Consider the following 16203-nt stretch of genomic DNA (forward strand, 5'->3'; position numbering starts at 1 on the left):
TCCCCATTTTACAGATAAGGAAACAGAGGCTCAGAGAGCAAATTACTGTCCGAGGATACCCACACACAACAAACAGCAGAAGTGGGTGTGAAATTGAGCCTATGTGGTGCCGAAGTCAGCTCTCCCCTCCCCCTCCAGCCACCCGACCACCCTAGAGAGTTGGCAGGAGAGTCCCCGGCCATCCCTTAAACCCCAATCCCTTTTGGGCAGCTGTCTCCGCCCAGTCCAGCTCAGTCCTGCTCACTTGTGCTTTGCACCATATCCTCGCCCTCACGAGGCCACGACAAATTCTCCACCTGGCTTCAGGGGCTAGAGATCTGAGCCGCCACCTCCACAGCCTGCTTCCTGGCTTGGCACCTTTGCAGCCCAGGTAACCAAGTGGCAGGGGCCAAAGAGGGCAGCCCAGCTGGGAGCATACCTGAGGGGATAAGGCGGTAATGGAAGGGCATAAGGAAGTTCTGAGGGGTTCAGAGGGCATAGAGGGCCACGAAGGGACCCTGAAGGTTGTAATAGGGCAGTGAGGCAAGGGGTAAGAGAGGTAAGAAGAAGGGTAAGAGGGGGCACAGGGGACACAAGAGGTACCAGCATTCCACAGGTCCAAGCCCCTACTGGATTGGCCGGGAGTGGCCATCCACCAGTCCTTGGGCTGGGCTGGGGGGGGCAGGTCTCCCAGTTCATAGCCCTGCCATCTCCTCTCCCACAGAACCTTGTGTTATTGGGGAAGAGTCAGCTTCCCTCAGCCCTGCTTGGTCCTCTCTAACCTTGAATATATTACACAGATACTTTTTTTCCCCTCAAGATTTATTTATTTATTTGCGAGAGAGAGAGAGAGAGAGAGAGAGAGAGCTCAAGCAAGCGCAAGTGGTGGGGAGGGGCAGCAGAGGGAAAGAATCTCAAGCAGATGCCCTACTGAGTGCAGAGCCTGACCCCCCTGCCCCGGGCTCGATCTCATGACCCAGGAGATCATGACCTGAGCCAAAATCAAGAGTCAGATGCTTAGCCGACTGAGCCACCCAGTGCCCAGGCCTGATGCTCGCCAGTCCCGCCTTCTCCGCCGCGTCCCCCACCCCCGCCTCATTGTCCTCTGGCGCCAGCAGCTGGGGCTCTACGGGCAGGGCTGCCGCAGATCCCGGGATTCCAGAGCGCAGGCCCTTTCCCATCCCTGCTCGCTAGCCCCCCTTGATTCCCCCACTACCGATCACTCCGCAAAGGAAGGCAATGCGCATCCAGTGTGCGCCTCTGGCCGGTGCTTTGTCCTTGCAAGGAGCACTGACTAGGGACCAGGTGCTGTTCTAGGCCCTGAGCTGTGAACATCTGGGTACAAAAAGCTCTTCTGGAGTGTTGTTTACCTTTGCTGGGGGAGGAGACCCAGACAGTGAACACATAACAAACAAAACAAGATAATCTCAAACAATGTTGAAAGCCTTGAAGATAAATAAGATGATAAAACAGGGTGAGGGATAGAGTGTGTGTAGAGAGTGGGGCTTACTTGCATCAGAATGGTCAGCGAAGGCTTTTCGAAACAGGTGACACTGAAAAGCAATCTGTATGACAAAGATGCCAGCTTGGTGAACCAGTGCCAAGGCCCTGAGGCTGGATGGGGCTGGTGCATTGGAGGGACTGCTAAAATGCCAGTGTGGCTGGAGGCATATGAGCCAGGGGAAGAGCCCAGGGTGATGAGGTGGGAAAGGTGTGGGTGGGGAAGAACTGTCATGAAGGGCCTCACAGGTGAGCCCCCGGGGACTTAAGCCACGAAGAACCTGACGTGATTTAGCTGCTGTGGGTGGGAGCCTCAGGAGGCTGAGATGTCCTGGCCGGGTGCCTCCTCCACCCCCTCACACCCGCCTGTCAAACTTGGGTGAGGTTGGGGCCAGAGACAGAGTAGTGGCCAGATTGGGCTTTGGAGGAAGGGGAGCAGCCCTCAGGACCTGTCCAGACCCACTTCTAGCTCTAGGGGAGCCTGTCCTGACCTCCCACCCCCGCGAAGCCTCAGTGTAAAGTACTGTCTTTTTGCCCCCGACCCGGCCAGCCCCGCGCTGCCCGAACCCTCGGCTTTGGTGCTCCTTCCCTCAGTTTTTTCTAATGCCCGCTCTGGTGCCTGGGACCTAGCAGTGCCATCCAGGTAGAGCGCTCCAAGGCAGAAGCGGGACCCCGTGGGCCTTCTCCCGGTTACTCCTTTCGGGGGCTCTCTATCCAGAGTGCGTGGGTTGGGTCAGATGCCCTGAGGCGCTCCAGGACTGGCGTCTGTGAGGTCGCCCCTGCTGGTGGCGGGACCTAGTCCCAGGGGTACGGCGTGGGATTTCTTTCGAGAGATCATGTAAGATTGGGCAGTCAGAATGGTGATTTGGGGTGATTCAAATTATTAATACAGATAGAGGCCTGCAAAAAATCATTGCTCAGGGCGGCACACACTCCAAAGGCTTCCTGGCCACGTGTGGGCATCGCTTCTTAGGTGGGGATGGCAGTATCTCCCCGGTGGGCTCCTTGCAAGGACAAAGCACCGGCCAGAGGCGCACACTGGACGCATTGCCTTCCTTCGCGGAGGCGATCGGGCGTGGGGGAATCAAGGGGGGCTAGCTAGCGAGCGGGGATGGGAAAGGGCCTGCGCTCTGGAATCCCCGGATCTGGGGCAGCCCCGCCCATAGAGACCCCCGGCTGCCGGGCCCCGGAGGACAATGAGGCGGGGGTGGGGGACGCGGCGGGGAGGGCGGGACTGGCGAGCATCAGGCCTCGGTCCCTCCACCTCTGTCCGCAGCTGGGTATCTCCTCCGGCTTCTCTCCTCGAGTTATGTAACTCCGGAACGTGGCAGCCGGGCGAGCAAAGGAGGAGGGGAGGGGAGGGGAGGGGAGGGGAGGGGAGGGGAAGGAAGAGAGAGGAGAGGCGGGGCCGGGGGAGGGGGTTGGCGATGGGAAGCGCCGCCTCTGGCTGGGCCCCTAGGGTTCCCTTTTAGAAGGATTCCTGGAGGGTTTGTCCTCCCCTTGCTCCCCGTCCCATCCCACGCCTCAGTTTCCCCTCTACTTTCTGACCCATCCTCCCTGAGAGGCGGCCTCTGGCTCTGGATGGACTTCGCTGTCGGGTAGTAGTTTCCTCCCCAAAGTTCTCAGCTTTACTACCTTGGCCAAGTCAATTGGGCGCTCTGAGCCTCAGTTTACCAGTTTGTAAAATGAGGTTTGATTGAGAGGCCACGTGCAAAGCGCCTGGCGTGGTGCACGGTGCAAAGTAGGGGCCCACTGTGGGCCGGGCGCCTCCTAGGGTTTAGTGAAATCAGGGAGGGGTGCCGAAGGGCTGTGCGGACTCCAGAGGGCAGCGCACGAGTCGGGCGGGTGAGCTCGGGACGCCGGAGGGGGCGGGGCGGGGCGGGCCTTGGGGGGGGGGTGCGGAGACCTGGGCGGCCGCTCCGGGGGTCCGCCCCGCGCGCTCAGCCAGGACCCTCCCCTCCCCTCCCTTCCCCTCCCCTCCCCACCCCCGTCCGAGGCCCGCGAGAGGGCTGTGGGCGGGCGGAGCCGCAGGGGGCGTGTGGCGGCGGCAGGAAGGGGCGGGGGGCTCCAGAGCACCCGGCAGGAAGAGACGAACCCACCGACCATCGCGAGCCCCGCGCGTCCGCACCTTTGGATCCCGCCATGTGGGGTCTCCTGCTCGCCTTGGCCACCTTCGCGCCTGCCGTCGGTCTGGGTTTGGAGGCGCCCGGCGCCTCGGTGCTGGGACTCGCGCCGCCCGCTACCACCGAGGCTCGGGGCTCGGCCCGGGGCTCGACCCCGGCCCCGCAGAGCAGCCCGGTCCAGCCGCCCGCGGGGAAGGATAACGGTGAGCGCCCCGACCGAGGGCCCGCTTCTCGGGCTGGCCGGTTACCCTCCTCCGCCGACCCGCTGTGTGCCCACCCTTCCCCGACACGCACACACGCGCTCACACACTCCCTGCCTGGAGCCTGTGTGCAGACCCTTCCCGGACACACACACATCCAGTCCCTCCCTCTCCCTCCTCCTCCCCCCCTGCTACGGCTGCTGACTCAGCATCCCCAGTTCCCGGCCAGACCAAGTCAGCGGTCCTGGGATGGAGCCAGTAGGATGCTGCCTCTTCCAGCCCCAAACCTTCCCTTTTCACGGATGAGGAAACTGAGACCACAGCCAGGAGGAGGGGAGAAAGAGGGACAGACAAAAGCACTGAGACCCAAAGGTGCAGAGCTAGACTTAGGACAGAGCCTGAGGGCAGGGGCCGGAAGGAAAGAGGGAGAGCAAGGCGGGGAGAGTGCTCTTTGCTAGCTGCCTGGAGGAATGGGGCACCGGCAGGGGGCGGGAGAGGCGCGTTGCCTGACTTCCCGACTTCCGCTGTGAGTGCCTAGAGGAGGAAGGCAAAGGGATGGCAATCAAGGAGGGCTTCTCAGAGGAGGCAAGTGGAACTGGGTCCTGAAAGGTGGGTGTCTCTGAGTCAGGAAGAGCTAAAGAGAGCCCACCCCCCCCACCCCCCAAGGAAAATGTGTGTGGAAAGACCTGGGTCACCAGATACGAAAACGTACAGTCCGTTCTGGAGGTACCCATGGGGCTTGGTGGGGGTGGGGAACCAGTGGCATCCAACCTGTTCATAGCGCTGTACTGCAGGGCAAGCAGGACACAGGTCCAGCTGTGGAAAGCCTGAGCACCAGGGTGGACAATCTGAGGACAGGACATCTCAGCCCAGAGGGCAGATGCAGCGACAGAGGCAGACTTGGGCTTTGGAGCATGAGCTTGGGTCCAGGGCTAAGGAAGCCTCCTGGGCTGAAATTCAAAGAATGGGAATTAGGCAGTAAGATCAGGGGTGGTGGATGGTATGACGGAGAGGGTCAGCCAAGGCCAAATTCAGCTCCTTGGAGCAACCAAACAGTTCCTAGTGGCTGGATGTAGCTCTCCACTGGAGACGGTCGGAGGTGGGGATGGCCAACCGTAGTCACGTCAAGAAGGAGGAGGAGCCAAGGAAGTGGTGGGAGAGGCAGGTGGGAGTCAGACTTTAAGTCCATGGGAAGGTCTTTAGATACGGGGGGTGAGGGTTGCTGCCGTGGGCTTGCTTGCTTTCTTGGGCTGGCAGACTGACCACTCCATTGGCCATTCTTCCCTCCCCTGGTGCTGTGCCTCCGTGGTCCCCAGGGACCTCAGAACAGCATGTCCGGATTCGCATCGTTAAGAAGAAGAAGGTCATTATGAAGAAACGAAAGAAGCTAACTCACCCCAGACCCATGGTGACTGCCAGGCCTCCGGTGACCGCCACCCCTGCAGGAGCCGTTGACCTCCCAAAGGAGCAGGAGCCAGGTACTGCTACTCCTGTCCAGACTTGCAGCCCCTGGGCCAAATACTAACGTCACTTTTGGCCTCGTGGGCATAGGCATGCCCCCCGCTTGCCTGGCACACGGGCAGGCGTGGGCTCGGCTTCCTACCTGCCCTGGCCACTCTCTCTGGTCCCATCTCACTGCTCTGTCCCTGCTCCAGGCTGTCCCCCTTTGGGCCTGGAGTCCCTGCAAGTTTCAGATAGCCAGCTCGAGGCATCCAGCAGCCAGTCCTTTGGTCTTGGACCACACCGGGGACGGCTCAACATTCAGGTCAGCAGCCTGGCTCTGAGCAGGGCACCATCTAGGAACTTCTTCCCTACCCCTCCCCATCCGCCATCCCTCCCACTCCATACTGTTCACTGGGTCTGATCACCGTGTCCTGTGCCCACAGTCAGGCCTGGAGGATGGTGATCTCTATGATGGGGCCTGGTGCGCTGAGCAGCAGGATGCTGAGCCGTGGTTCCAGGTGGATGCTAGGCACCCCATCCGCTTCTCAGGCATCATCACACAGGGCAGGAACTCTATCTGGAGGTGAGGCAGGCTGGCCCAGTCCAGGAAGTCCTGGGCAGACTCAGGAGGGTGGCGGTAGGTGTCCTGGGGCCACCGATAATCTCTCCCCACGCTTCCTGCCAGGTACGACTGGGTCACATCATACAAGGTCCAGTTCAGCAATGACAGTCGGACATGGTGGGGGAGTAGGAACTGTAGCAGTGGGATGGATGCGGTGAGTGGTCCCATGGTGGTTGCGGCCCTCCTGTAGGGTACTGGGCTAGGCTGGGGCTCCTCTGAGGTCAAGGAATAGATGCCCACTTGGCATCCCAGGAGAAAGGGGGTTGTCGGAATGGGTTGCACCCAGCAAGGGCAGCTTTGGGGGCTAAGCTGCTTTGGAACATGCCCATATCCTCCCCAGATGCTTTCTCCATGGGGTGGGTCCCACTTCGTGCCACAGCTTCCTGCTGGAACACCGTTTCTGGTGGTGGGCCTCCGACCCTTGCATCACTTCTGACCTCCTCACGGCCCTGGCTTGTCCATCTCACAGACGCCTTTTTATACCAGGCTACAGTGTGGGGCCTGGCCAGCTCTACGACTGGCTGCTCCTGAGTGATGTGGCCATATTGGTTTGTCTCAAAAGCTATGAGCAAGCCAGAAAGCCTGGCTGCCTAGGGCTACCCATGGGCAGGGGGTCTGTGTTTGACCTAGAGTGCCGGCCTCCAGCTGAGCCCACCAGGGTGGGTGTGGTGGTGAACTTAGAGGCCTGAGTTCTTTCTCTGGCCCTGGGCCAGGCTGCTGGGTTTTAAGCAGTCCCACCAAAGGACTTGATGCCCCCAGGTATTTCCTGCCAACTCAGACCCAGAGACACCAGTGCTGAACCTCCTGCCTGAGCCCCAGGTGGCCCGCTTCATTCGCCTGCTGCCCCAGACCTGGCTCCAGGGAGGCGCATCCTGCCTCCGGGCAGAGATCCTGGCCTGCCCGGTCTCAGGTGGGCAGTCGGACAAGGGCTGGATGAGCAGGGTAAAACCTCCAGCACGGATCCCCCTTTACCATGAATTCATTCTCCACCAGATCCAAATGACCTCTTCCCTAAGACCCCTGCACTGGGATCCTCTGACCCTTTGGACTTCCAGCATCACAATTACAAGGCCATGAGGAAGGTCAGACATAACCCTTATGAGCCTGGAGGGAGGAGCTGCTTATCTTAGGTCCCCTTCCCACCGGGGCATAACCTGCTAGGACTGTCCTCATGTCCCCACTTCCCCCACTGTCTCACCCTTCTCTCCCGTTGGCCCCTAAACTCCGCCCCAATTGCCTTAGTTATGGTGCCTCCCTTGTTCTAACCCTTCCTTCTGGTCTGTGGCCACTCCTCTCCTATACGGTGCCATGGTGCCCCCATCTGTGTGGGCCACCACTGTGTTTCTGTGAGTCCTTCCACGGCCACACGTGGTCTGATCCTGGGGTTTAATCTTCCCACGCCCCATGCCGTGCTACACTCCGCCTCCCAGCTGATGAAGCAGGTGAACGAGAAATGCCCCAACATCACCCGCATCTACAGCATCGGGAAGAGCCACCAGGGCCTGAAGCTCTATGTGATGGAAATGTCAGACCAGCCTGGCGAACACGAGCTGGGTACTGGCAGGTTCTGGGTGGGGAGAGGTAGGTGCAGGGGAGGCTTGTGGGCCTGAGCCAGCTTCGAGCCCCTGTGTTCCCAGGAGAGCCCGAGGTGCGCTACGTGGCCGGCATGCATGGCAATGAGGCGCTGGGACGAGAGTTGCTTCTGCTCCTGATGCAGTTCCTGTGCCGTGAGTTCCTGCGAGGGGACCCACGAGTGACCCGGCTGCTCACCGAGACACGAGTGCACCTGCTGCCCTCCATGAACCCTGACGGTTATGAGACTGCCTTTCGCCGGGTAGGCCACCCGGCATGAGGGCCGCCCTGTGCCTTCTGTCCTGGTGCCTGCTTGGCTTGAATGGGCCCCTTCCCCGACAGGGCTCCGAGCTTGTAGGCTGGGCCGAGGGCCGCTGGAACCACCAGGGCATTGACCTTAACCATAATTTTGCTGACCTCAACACGCCACTCTGGGAAGCAGAGGATGATGGGCTGGTGCCCGACACTGTCCCCAACCATCACCTGCCCCTGCCCACTTACTACACCCTGCCCAATGCCACCGTGAGTATTCTGGGGGGCCGTGGTGGTGGTGGGCCACCCAGGGGCCCTTGTCTCTGTCTCCCACCCCACCTGACCCGCCCCTGTCTAGGTGGCTCCCGAAACGTGGGCCGTGATCGAGTGGATGCAGCGGATCCCCTTTGTGCTGAGTGCCAACCTCCACGGGGGTGAGCTCGTGGTGTCCTACCCATTCGACATGACTCGGACCCCGTGGGCTGCCCGCGAGCTCACGCCCACCCCGGATGATTCCGTGTTCCGCTGGCTCAGCACCGTCTATGCCGGCACTAACCGGGCCATGCAGGAGCCAGACCGCCGACCCTGCCACAGCCAGGACTTCTCCTTGCATGGAAACATCATCAACGGCGCCGACTGGCACACGGTCCCCGGGAGTACGTGTCTCAGGATAGTTAGCCCTGTCCCCACACCCTGCCCCCGGAAGGTGGTCTGCTCGGTCCTCGTAGGGTGGCAGTCTCGATGCCCGCCAGGAAGTGTGTCCCAGAGGAGGGCCCCAGGAGGGCCGGGCTCCCGTCCCCCCCGACCTCCCCCCTAGACTCCAGCCTCTGTGGTCACCCTAGGTATGAATGACTTCAGCTACCTACACACCAACTGCTTCGAGATCACCGTGGAGCTGTCCTGTGACAAGTTCCCTCACGAGAACGAGCTGCCCCAGGAGTGGGAGAACAACAAAGAAGCCCTCCTCACCTACCTGGAGCAGGTCGGATCCAAATCCCCCCAACCTGGGCCTGCCCCGCCTCAATGCTGTGGTCCGGTCCGCTGTCCCCGGGGGTTGCAGCTCCCATGAGGGGGGCCTCCCAAGGTCCCCACAGGAGGCACAGTCTGCCAGCTGGGTGGCCTCGGACATGAGCCGGGAGGAGTAGACCCCACAGCCGTCCAGCCCGGCGGGGGGCCATAGAGCTGTTCCAGAGCTGTCTCAGGAGGGCTGTTCCCAGAAGAGACCCCTTATGCAAGGGCCAGGGGGGACCCTGGTATAGACGCTTCCTGTTCCACGGGAACTGTATCCCTTGTAATGGCTCCGTAAGTAATAGTTTCCAAGGGTTCCAAAAGGACAAGCTGGATATCAGAGGTCGCTGAACTTGGGGAAACCCAAAGACAGGCCTTCCTACCGGGGGTTTGTAGCTCTCCCAGTCCAGATACAATTTATCAGTCAGGAGTTATTTTTACCAGAGTGTGCCCCCTAGGAACATAGACCTGCCGTCACTGAGTTTGCCCTGAACAGAGCCAGAAAATGAAGTGAAGGTCACATTCACACGCAGAAGGGGCAGGGGTTTGATAACCTTCCCCCCCCCCCCCCCGCCCCCGCCCCATGCAGGTGAGAATGGGCATTACGGGAGTCGTGCGGGACAAAGACACAGAGCTGGGGATTGCCGATGCTGTCATTGCTGTGGAAGGGATTAACCATGATGTAACGACAGGTGTGCGGGGGAGGGGAGGATGGGGGTGGTGGTGGAGGGGCGCGGCTTTAGGCTGGGTGGGAAGCAGAGGATCACAGGATCCTGATCTGGCCTTTCACTCCTGTCAGCATGGGGCGGGGATTACTGGCGCCTGCTGACCCCAGGGGACTATGTGGTGACCGCGAGTGCTGAGGGCTACCATCCAGCCACGCGGAACTGCCGGGTCCCCTTTGAAGAGGGCCCGGTGCCCTGCCATTTCCACCTCACCAAGACTCCCAAGCAAAGACTTCGAGAACTGCTGGCGGCCGGGGCCAAGGTGCCCCCAGACCTTCGGAGGCGGCTGGAGCGGCTGAGGGGACAGAAGAATTAACAGGTCCAGGTGAAGAGCCCTAGACCTTGGGCAGGCTGGACCTGTCCGGAACTGAAGGAGGGAGGGACAAAGTGGGGGAAGAGGGGCTCAGGCTCATTAAAGCTACTTGGCGCCTCAGCCAGTCTTCCTGTGGTCTCTGTGTCCCAGGTCTTGCCCCTGGGCCAGGCCTCAGTTTTCCCCTTCTCCCCCATCCTATTCCACACACGCTTGCTTTCATCGATTGACGTCTGGGGGAATGTGTGGAAAGAGGATCCCGCCCGGGTTCTTCTTGAACCTAGGGCTTACCAGAGCAACTCATCCACCAATCGCAGGCACCAGGACAGTGCTGCGGGCCGAGCATGCAAGGAGTCAAGGATAAACGGGGCCCTCCCAGCCCCCAGGGGCTCCCAGTCAAGAGAGGGGACAGTTCAGTGCGGTGTGGGACGTGCTAAGGTGCAGGCCAGGTGCTGTGGGAGCACAGACGGGATTACATACGTGCGTGTGAAATACTGCCGTTCAGCGGGGACTCAGACGTCAAGGATGCAACAGATATGAAGGTTCTCGGAGGTTCGATGGGAGGTGGACCAAGTGTGGGGTATGGACAGAGAGCTCCAAGCAGGAGAGACCAGACAAGGAAGACAGGACAGCTGAGGATGTTTGAATTTGCTTCATCAGCCATTTTTGGAGAGGATTGGTAAATGACAAGATTTGATTAGTTTCTTTTATTTATTTATTTATTTTAAAGATTTTATTTATTTATTTAAGAGAGAGAATGAGATAGAGCATAAGAGGGGGGAGGATCAGAGGGAGAAGCAGACTCCCTGCTGAGCAGGGAGCCCGATGTGGGACTTGATCCTGGGACTCTAGGATCATGACCTGAGCCGAAGGCGGTCGCTTAACCAACTGAGCCACCCAGGTGCCCTGATTAGTTTCTTTTAGAATGAAGGGCAAATGATATGTCAGTCTGTGTCTGGCCAGGGAAATACCTGACTCAGGTATTTCAAGCAGAGGAAAATGTAATGCTGCACATTGGATATAGAGGTTTTGGAAGAGCTAGGATGATAAAAAGCGAGAAGGGAGTTTTACCTAGAAAATCAGACTCCGGACCTCCTGCGGCCACCTGTGATCACTTGTGGTCACTTGCCATGGCCAGAGCCTGAAGCAGAATAATTTCTCCCTTCCTGCCACTTTGTAATCTCTAACCTATGAAATCCACTGGCAAAATCTAATGTAACTGGGGCACCTGGCTGGCTCGGTGGAGTGTGCCACTCTTGATCTTGGGGTCGTGAGTTCAAGCCCCACGCTGGGTGTAGAGATTACTTAAAGAAATTAAAAAAAAAAAATTTTTTTTTTAAAGATTTTCTTGATTTATTTGACAGAGAGATAGAGGGCACAAGTAGGCAGAGCGGCAGGCAGAGGGAGAGGGAGAAGCAGGCTCCCCGCTGAGCAGGGGAGTTCGACGCGGGGCTCGATCCCAGGACGCTGGGATCATGACCTAAACCCAAGGCAGCTGCTTAACCGCCTGAGCCATCCAGGCACCCCAAGAAATTAGTGTTTTTTAAAAAAATCCAACTGTACCCTAGCTTGCAAAGAAGCCTACAAAATGCAGTTATCAGGCACCCAGCCCCCTGCATTTCAGAGGAGAGTTTGAAAGGGCAGTGGTGGGACAATTACTAACATGTAAATTCAGCACAAAGAGGGCGCCTGGGTGGCTCAGTTGGTTAAGCGACCGCCTTCGGCTCAGGTCATGATCCTGGAGTCCCGGGATCAAGTCCCGCATCGGGCTCCCTGCTCGGCGGGGAGTCTGCTTCTCCCTCTCCCGTTCCCCCCTCTTGTGCTCTCTCTCTCTCACTCTCTCTCGCAAATAAATAAAATCTTAATAAATAAATAAATAAATAATAAATTAATTCAGCACAAACACCTCCAGGTAGCCTCTGTTCGGTAAGCCTGCCTAGTGCTGGGCTGTTCCATCGTCTCTGTTTCTTGAGCTGTCTCCGACTCTCCCTCTCATATTTTCAATTTCAGATCAATGGGAGGAATTCAGCGCCCCATTTCCCATCTCCCGGCTCCCCACCTCCAGCTCCCCTTGTACAGCATCACCTTTTTCCAAACAAAAAAAGATTGTCATCGGAGTTTAATAGACATAGTGAAAAGTGCACTTAGGTGCGCAGCTGATAGGCCAAGTGGATTACAAGATGGGTCTCAACTATAGATGATAATAAACTCACTTCCAATGTAAAGATACAGGCACCTTGAAAGTAAAAGGCTGGAAAAGATGTATTAAGGAAGTAGGAGAGGCTTTTTTTTCCCCTAAAAAATTTATTTTTTATTTTTTTTAAAGATTTTATTTATTCGACAGAGAGAGAGAGCGAGAGCAGGAACACAAGCAGGGGGAGTGGGAGAGGGAGAAGCAGGCTCCCCGCAGAGCAGGGAGCCCGATGTGGGGCTCGATCCCAGTACCCTGGGATCATGACCTGAGCCGAAGGCAGACGCTTAACAACTGAGCCACCCAGGTGCCCCTAAAAATTTTATTTTTAAGTAATCTCTATACCCCATGCGGTGCTCGAACTGACAACCCCGAGATGAGAGCTGCCTGTTCCACCCACAGAGCCAACCAGCTGCGGCAGGAGTGGCTATCTTAATATCAAAGTTGACTTCAGGGCAAAGAAAATTACCTTTCTATATACATTGCAGATTTAGCAGTTCAGAGGGAGAACAGAGCAGGCTCAGTGTTCTTTGTTGTGTTTTGGAAATTGGCTCTTGAGTATGAAAAGGGAAGGCCCAAGGAAAGCAGGTGTTGATGCCAAGATGGTGTCTTGGAAGGAGACTAGAGGGACAGCAAGACGGCCAACTCTCCCCCTCCCCCGGGGACCAGCTGTGGGGCCACCTGATCTGGGAGGTGGAGAAAGGAAACTGGGCCCAACCTGGGTGGGGAGGACAAGGACAGGCACAAGAGGGTTGGGACAACAACCTGGGGCCCTGGGTCAGTAGAGCCAGAGCAGACGACCACCCATCAACCTCCCAGCGAGGGACCGACCTCTCTGGAGTCAAGGGTTCCTCTGGGCACGTGTCCACCTCTGCTGCTGAGCACTGCGGGCCTCATCTGATCTCTCTGGGCAGATCCCCGCCCTCTGTCAACAGCCCAGGACATTCCGAAGCAGCCCCGTGGGGGCGCCTGGGTGGCTCAGTTGTTAAGCATCTGCCTTCGGCTCAGGTCATGATCCCAGGGTCCTGGGATCGAGCCTCACATCGGGCTCCCTGCTCAGCGGGAAGCCTCCTTCTCCCTCTCCCACTCCCCCTGCTTGTGTTGCTGCTCTCTCGCTCTCTGTCAAATAAATGGAATATATATATATATATATATATACATATATATATATATATTTTTTTTTAATATATTTTTTTTAAAATGGTTTAAAAAAAAACCCACTAGGGGCACGCTTGCCACCCAAGAAGTAGTGGTCCCACAAAGGCCTAGCCCCTGTTCTGGAGGTATAGAGATGGCTACGGTGGGGGCCCTTCCTGTCCCTTCCAGAACCTTCTCAGCAGCCGGTGCCCCCATCCCCTGACTTGAGGGGAGTGTTGGCTGCTAATAGCTGGCTGCTTCCCCCAAGCACTGCTCTTGGCCCGATGGGAGCCCCTGACACAGGGGTTCCATGCTCCGTCCCGCTTGGGCAGCCTGTGACCGAGGACTGACTGGCCCGGAGGTGTTCTAGCTTTCTCCTGGCCACCGAGGGGGCCCAACTGTGGTGGCCTTCAAGCTCCAGGGCTCCCCGCTGGGACCGTTCTCCGCTCTTTCCCCTGCCCTGTCCTGCCTCCCTCACTGCTTCTCTTCCAGGGAAGACTTTCACATGCACCCAAATCCCCATTTCAGCTCCGTTCCAAGGAATCCCACCTAAGAGAACGGGCTCGTGGCAAGTGCTGAATAAACGCGGGGTCTAAAGGCAGCGTAGCCCCCTCATACGGCGGCAGAGGCCTCGCGGGGCCTCTTTCTCTGCTCTGGCAGCCCCCACTCCGCACACACACACCCCCAGGCACGCACACAGGCACCTAGAGCTCCCTGCCACCCCTCCTCCGCCATCTTCTGCTTTGGAGGTGCTCCCCCAAGGAAGGAGGTTTGAAGGAATTCTGTCAACCTTGAGGCTTCATTGTGAGCTTTTGGTGTTTGGGTGAGACCAAGAGAGCGGATGTCCCTGCCTCAGTCAACAAAGAGGGCAGAGAGGGCGCCTGGGTGGCTCAGTCATTAAGCGTCTGCCTTCGGCTCAGGGCATGGTCCCAGGGTCCTGGGATCGAGTCCCACATCGGGCTCCCTGCTCTGTGGGAGGCCTGCTTCTCCCTCTCCCACTCCCCCTGCTTGTGTTCCCTCTCCCGCTGTGTCTCTCTCTGTCAAATAAATAAATAAAATCTTTAAAAATAAAAAAAAAAAAGACTGTCCGAATAGGGTGCCTCGGTGGCTCAGTCGTAAAGCATCTGCCTTCAGCTCAGGTCATGATCCCAGGGTCCTGGGATCGAGCCCCGCATCGGGCTCCCTGCTCCGCGGGAAGCCTGCTTCTCCCTCTCCCACTCCCCCTGCTTGTGCTCCCTCTCTCACTGTCTCTCTCTCTGTCAAATAAATAAATAAATAAAATCTTTAAAAAAAAAAAAAAAAAGAGGGCAGAGAGATGCCCAGCAAGCCGTCTCTCGGTACCTGCTCCTGGCCTGGCCTGACCCCGGGGCCTTATGGGACTTCGTGCTGCGGCCCGGGCCAGGGCACCATTGAGGGGCCTGCCAAGTTTGGGCCCGCTCAGCAGCCACTCCACCACACGCCACCCGGCAGCCACGGTTTATCTTGGCGACGTGGCTTTCTGGGCCTAGCTCCAAGAACGGTCTAGGGAGCAGCCCCAGACAAACCAGCTTTTACCACAGAAGCCAAAGCTGGCTGGGCTTGAGTCCCTGCCAGCCCCAAAGTGGCCAGACCCTCCTCCACCCACCTGAAGGTCAACTCAGTCGCTGGGTGAGCGCGTGGATGTGTGGAGGGGAGCCAGGCTTCCAGGTGAGTGGAACCCCAAGAGAGGCAACAGGGACAGGGACCCAGGCCAGAGGGCTTTCCTGGCCTCCCAGGATGGCTGCCTGACTGTGGAGTGTCCCTTAGTCACAGTGCCAGACAGCCCTTTACAATATTGCCATGGGGACGCATCCACACTTCGCCTCTCCCAGGGACTCGGGACCTTCCCTCAGCTCCCCCAGGAGGCCTGGCAGCCCAGCCTGAGGGGCCCACCGCACAGCCAGGGAGGCATCGGGAGCTGCTTTCATTCCCAGGCTGGCAGGGGATGGGGAAGGAAATGCTTTGAAGAAACAGGATGTCAGGATGCTGGGCCCTAAGGAACAACAGACCTGCTAAGGCATTTTTCCTTCCCCTTTTAAATACTTGACCCTTCCTCCCTCAAGGAATAAAATTACCTAAAGAATGTGCCAAAAAAGAAAAAATGGTCTTGTTTCTGTTATCGTCCTGCTGAGAAGCCTCTTCTACATCTTTGGAGTCAGGAAATCTCTTCCATTCTGTCTCCAGTGGGGGTCCATGCACTCAGAACCCTCCCACCATTCCCCTTGGCAGAAGGGCAGCTCTAAACCCAGAATGCCCCCCATGTCCCCAGGGCTCTGCCACTCTGGTCTCCTGCAAGGCTTCTGGAAAGGCCCGGAGGTTTGGCCACCTTTCCCTTAGGGGGGTGGGTGGAGGCAGGGTCTTCTGGACAGATCACCCACGAGTGCCCTTCTGAACTCCAATACAGGGGACCCAGAGCCAGAATCCAGCTGGGGAGAGATTGGTTAGAGTGAAGGTAGAATGACTTAGTGAGAAATTAATTTACATTTGTTCTTGTGTTTGCAGCCCTGCTCCCAGAAGGTAGCATGGCAGGGTGAAGTACCAGGGTGGTCGGCTGGTCTCTGCATTTTGTTTCCCAGAAGCCTAACTTCCTGAGAAGTGGGGAAGGTGAGGGCCAGTGAGTGCCTTCTGGGAGAGTAGTAGAGAGAGAGAGAGACAGAGACAGAGATAGAGACACAGAGAGGGGTTGAGGGGGGAGAGAGAGAGAGACGGAATGGACTCCCTGCTAACAAATGGTATCTCTTGGGTAAAGGATGGGAGTTTACCATTAAACACGTAATTAGACAGTTAATGCAATGGTTTAACATTAGACATATAATGAATGTAATTCAGCACGTTAACAAAATAATGGAGAAAGTCATGTGATTATCTAAATATATGCAGAAAAGCACTTTATAAAATCTGAACATCTATTCAGAGTTTAAAATTTTTTAAGGAAAATTAGGAATAAAAGGGTATCTATAAAACCAAATATGATACTTAATGGTGAAAAGCCAAAGTTTGCCTTTTGGGATCAGGAACAAAACAAAGATGTCCGCTATTACTCCTTTTATTCAACAATGAATTAAGGGTCCAACCAGTGTCTTTAGGCAAGAAAAAGAAACAAGGACTGTAAATGAAGAGATA

The 16203-nt window shown here is 57.3% G+C and overlaps 1 protein-coding gene across 1 annotated transcript; it reads left to right on the forward strand.

Moving 5' to 3' along the window:
* The first annotated feature begins 3494 nt into the window (after nt 1-3494).
* On the forward strand, nt 3495-9857 carry CPXM1 (carboxypeptidase X, M14 family member 1). The gene is made up of 14 exons (XM_035006013.1): nt 3495-3805; nt 5119-5280; nt 5458-5567; nt 5689-5828; nt 5931-6021; nt 6627-6777; nt 6861-6949; nt 7298-7421; nt 7505-7701; nt 7782-7961; nt 8050-8347; nt 8534-8673; nt 9289-9391; nt 9499-9857. The coding sequence occupies exons 1-14, from the start codon at nt 3622-3624 to the stop codon at nt 9738-9740; spliced, it is 2211 nt and encodes a 736-aa protein (XP_034861904.1). The 5' UTR covers nt 3495-3621; the 3' UTR covers nt 9741-9857.
* Nucleotides 9858-16203: the final 6346 nt, after the last annotated feature.

The sequence above is a fragment of the Mirounga leonina genome, unplaced genomic scaffold (genome assembly GCF_011800145.1).
Source record: "Mirounga leonina isolate KUSES-001 unplaced genomic scaffold, KU_Mleo_1.0 Mir_150, whole genome shotgun sequence".
In the NCBI taxonomy this organism is placed as follows: domain Eukaryota; kingdom Metazoa; phylum Chordata; class Mammalia; order Carnivora; family Phocidae; genus Mirounga; species Mirounga leonina.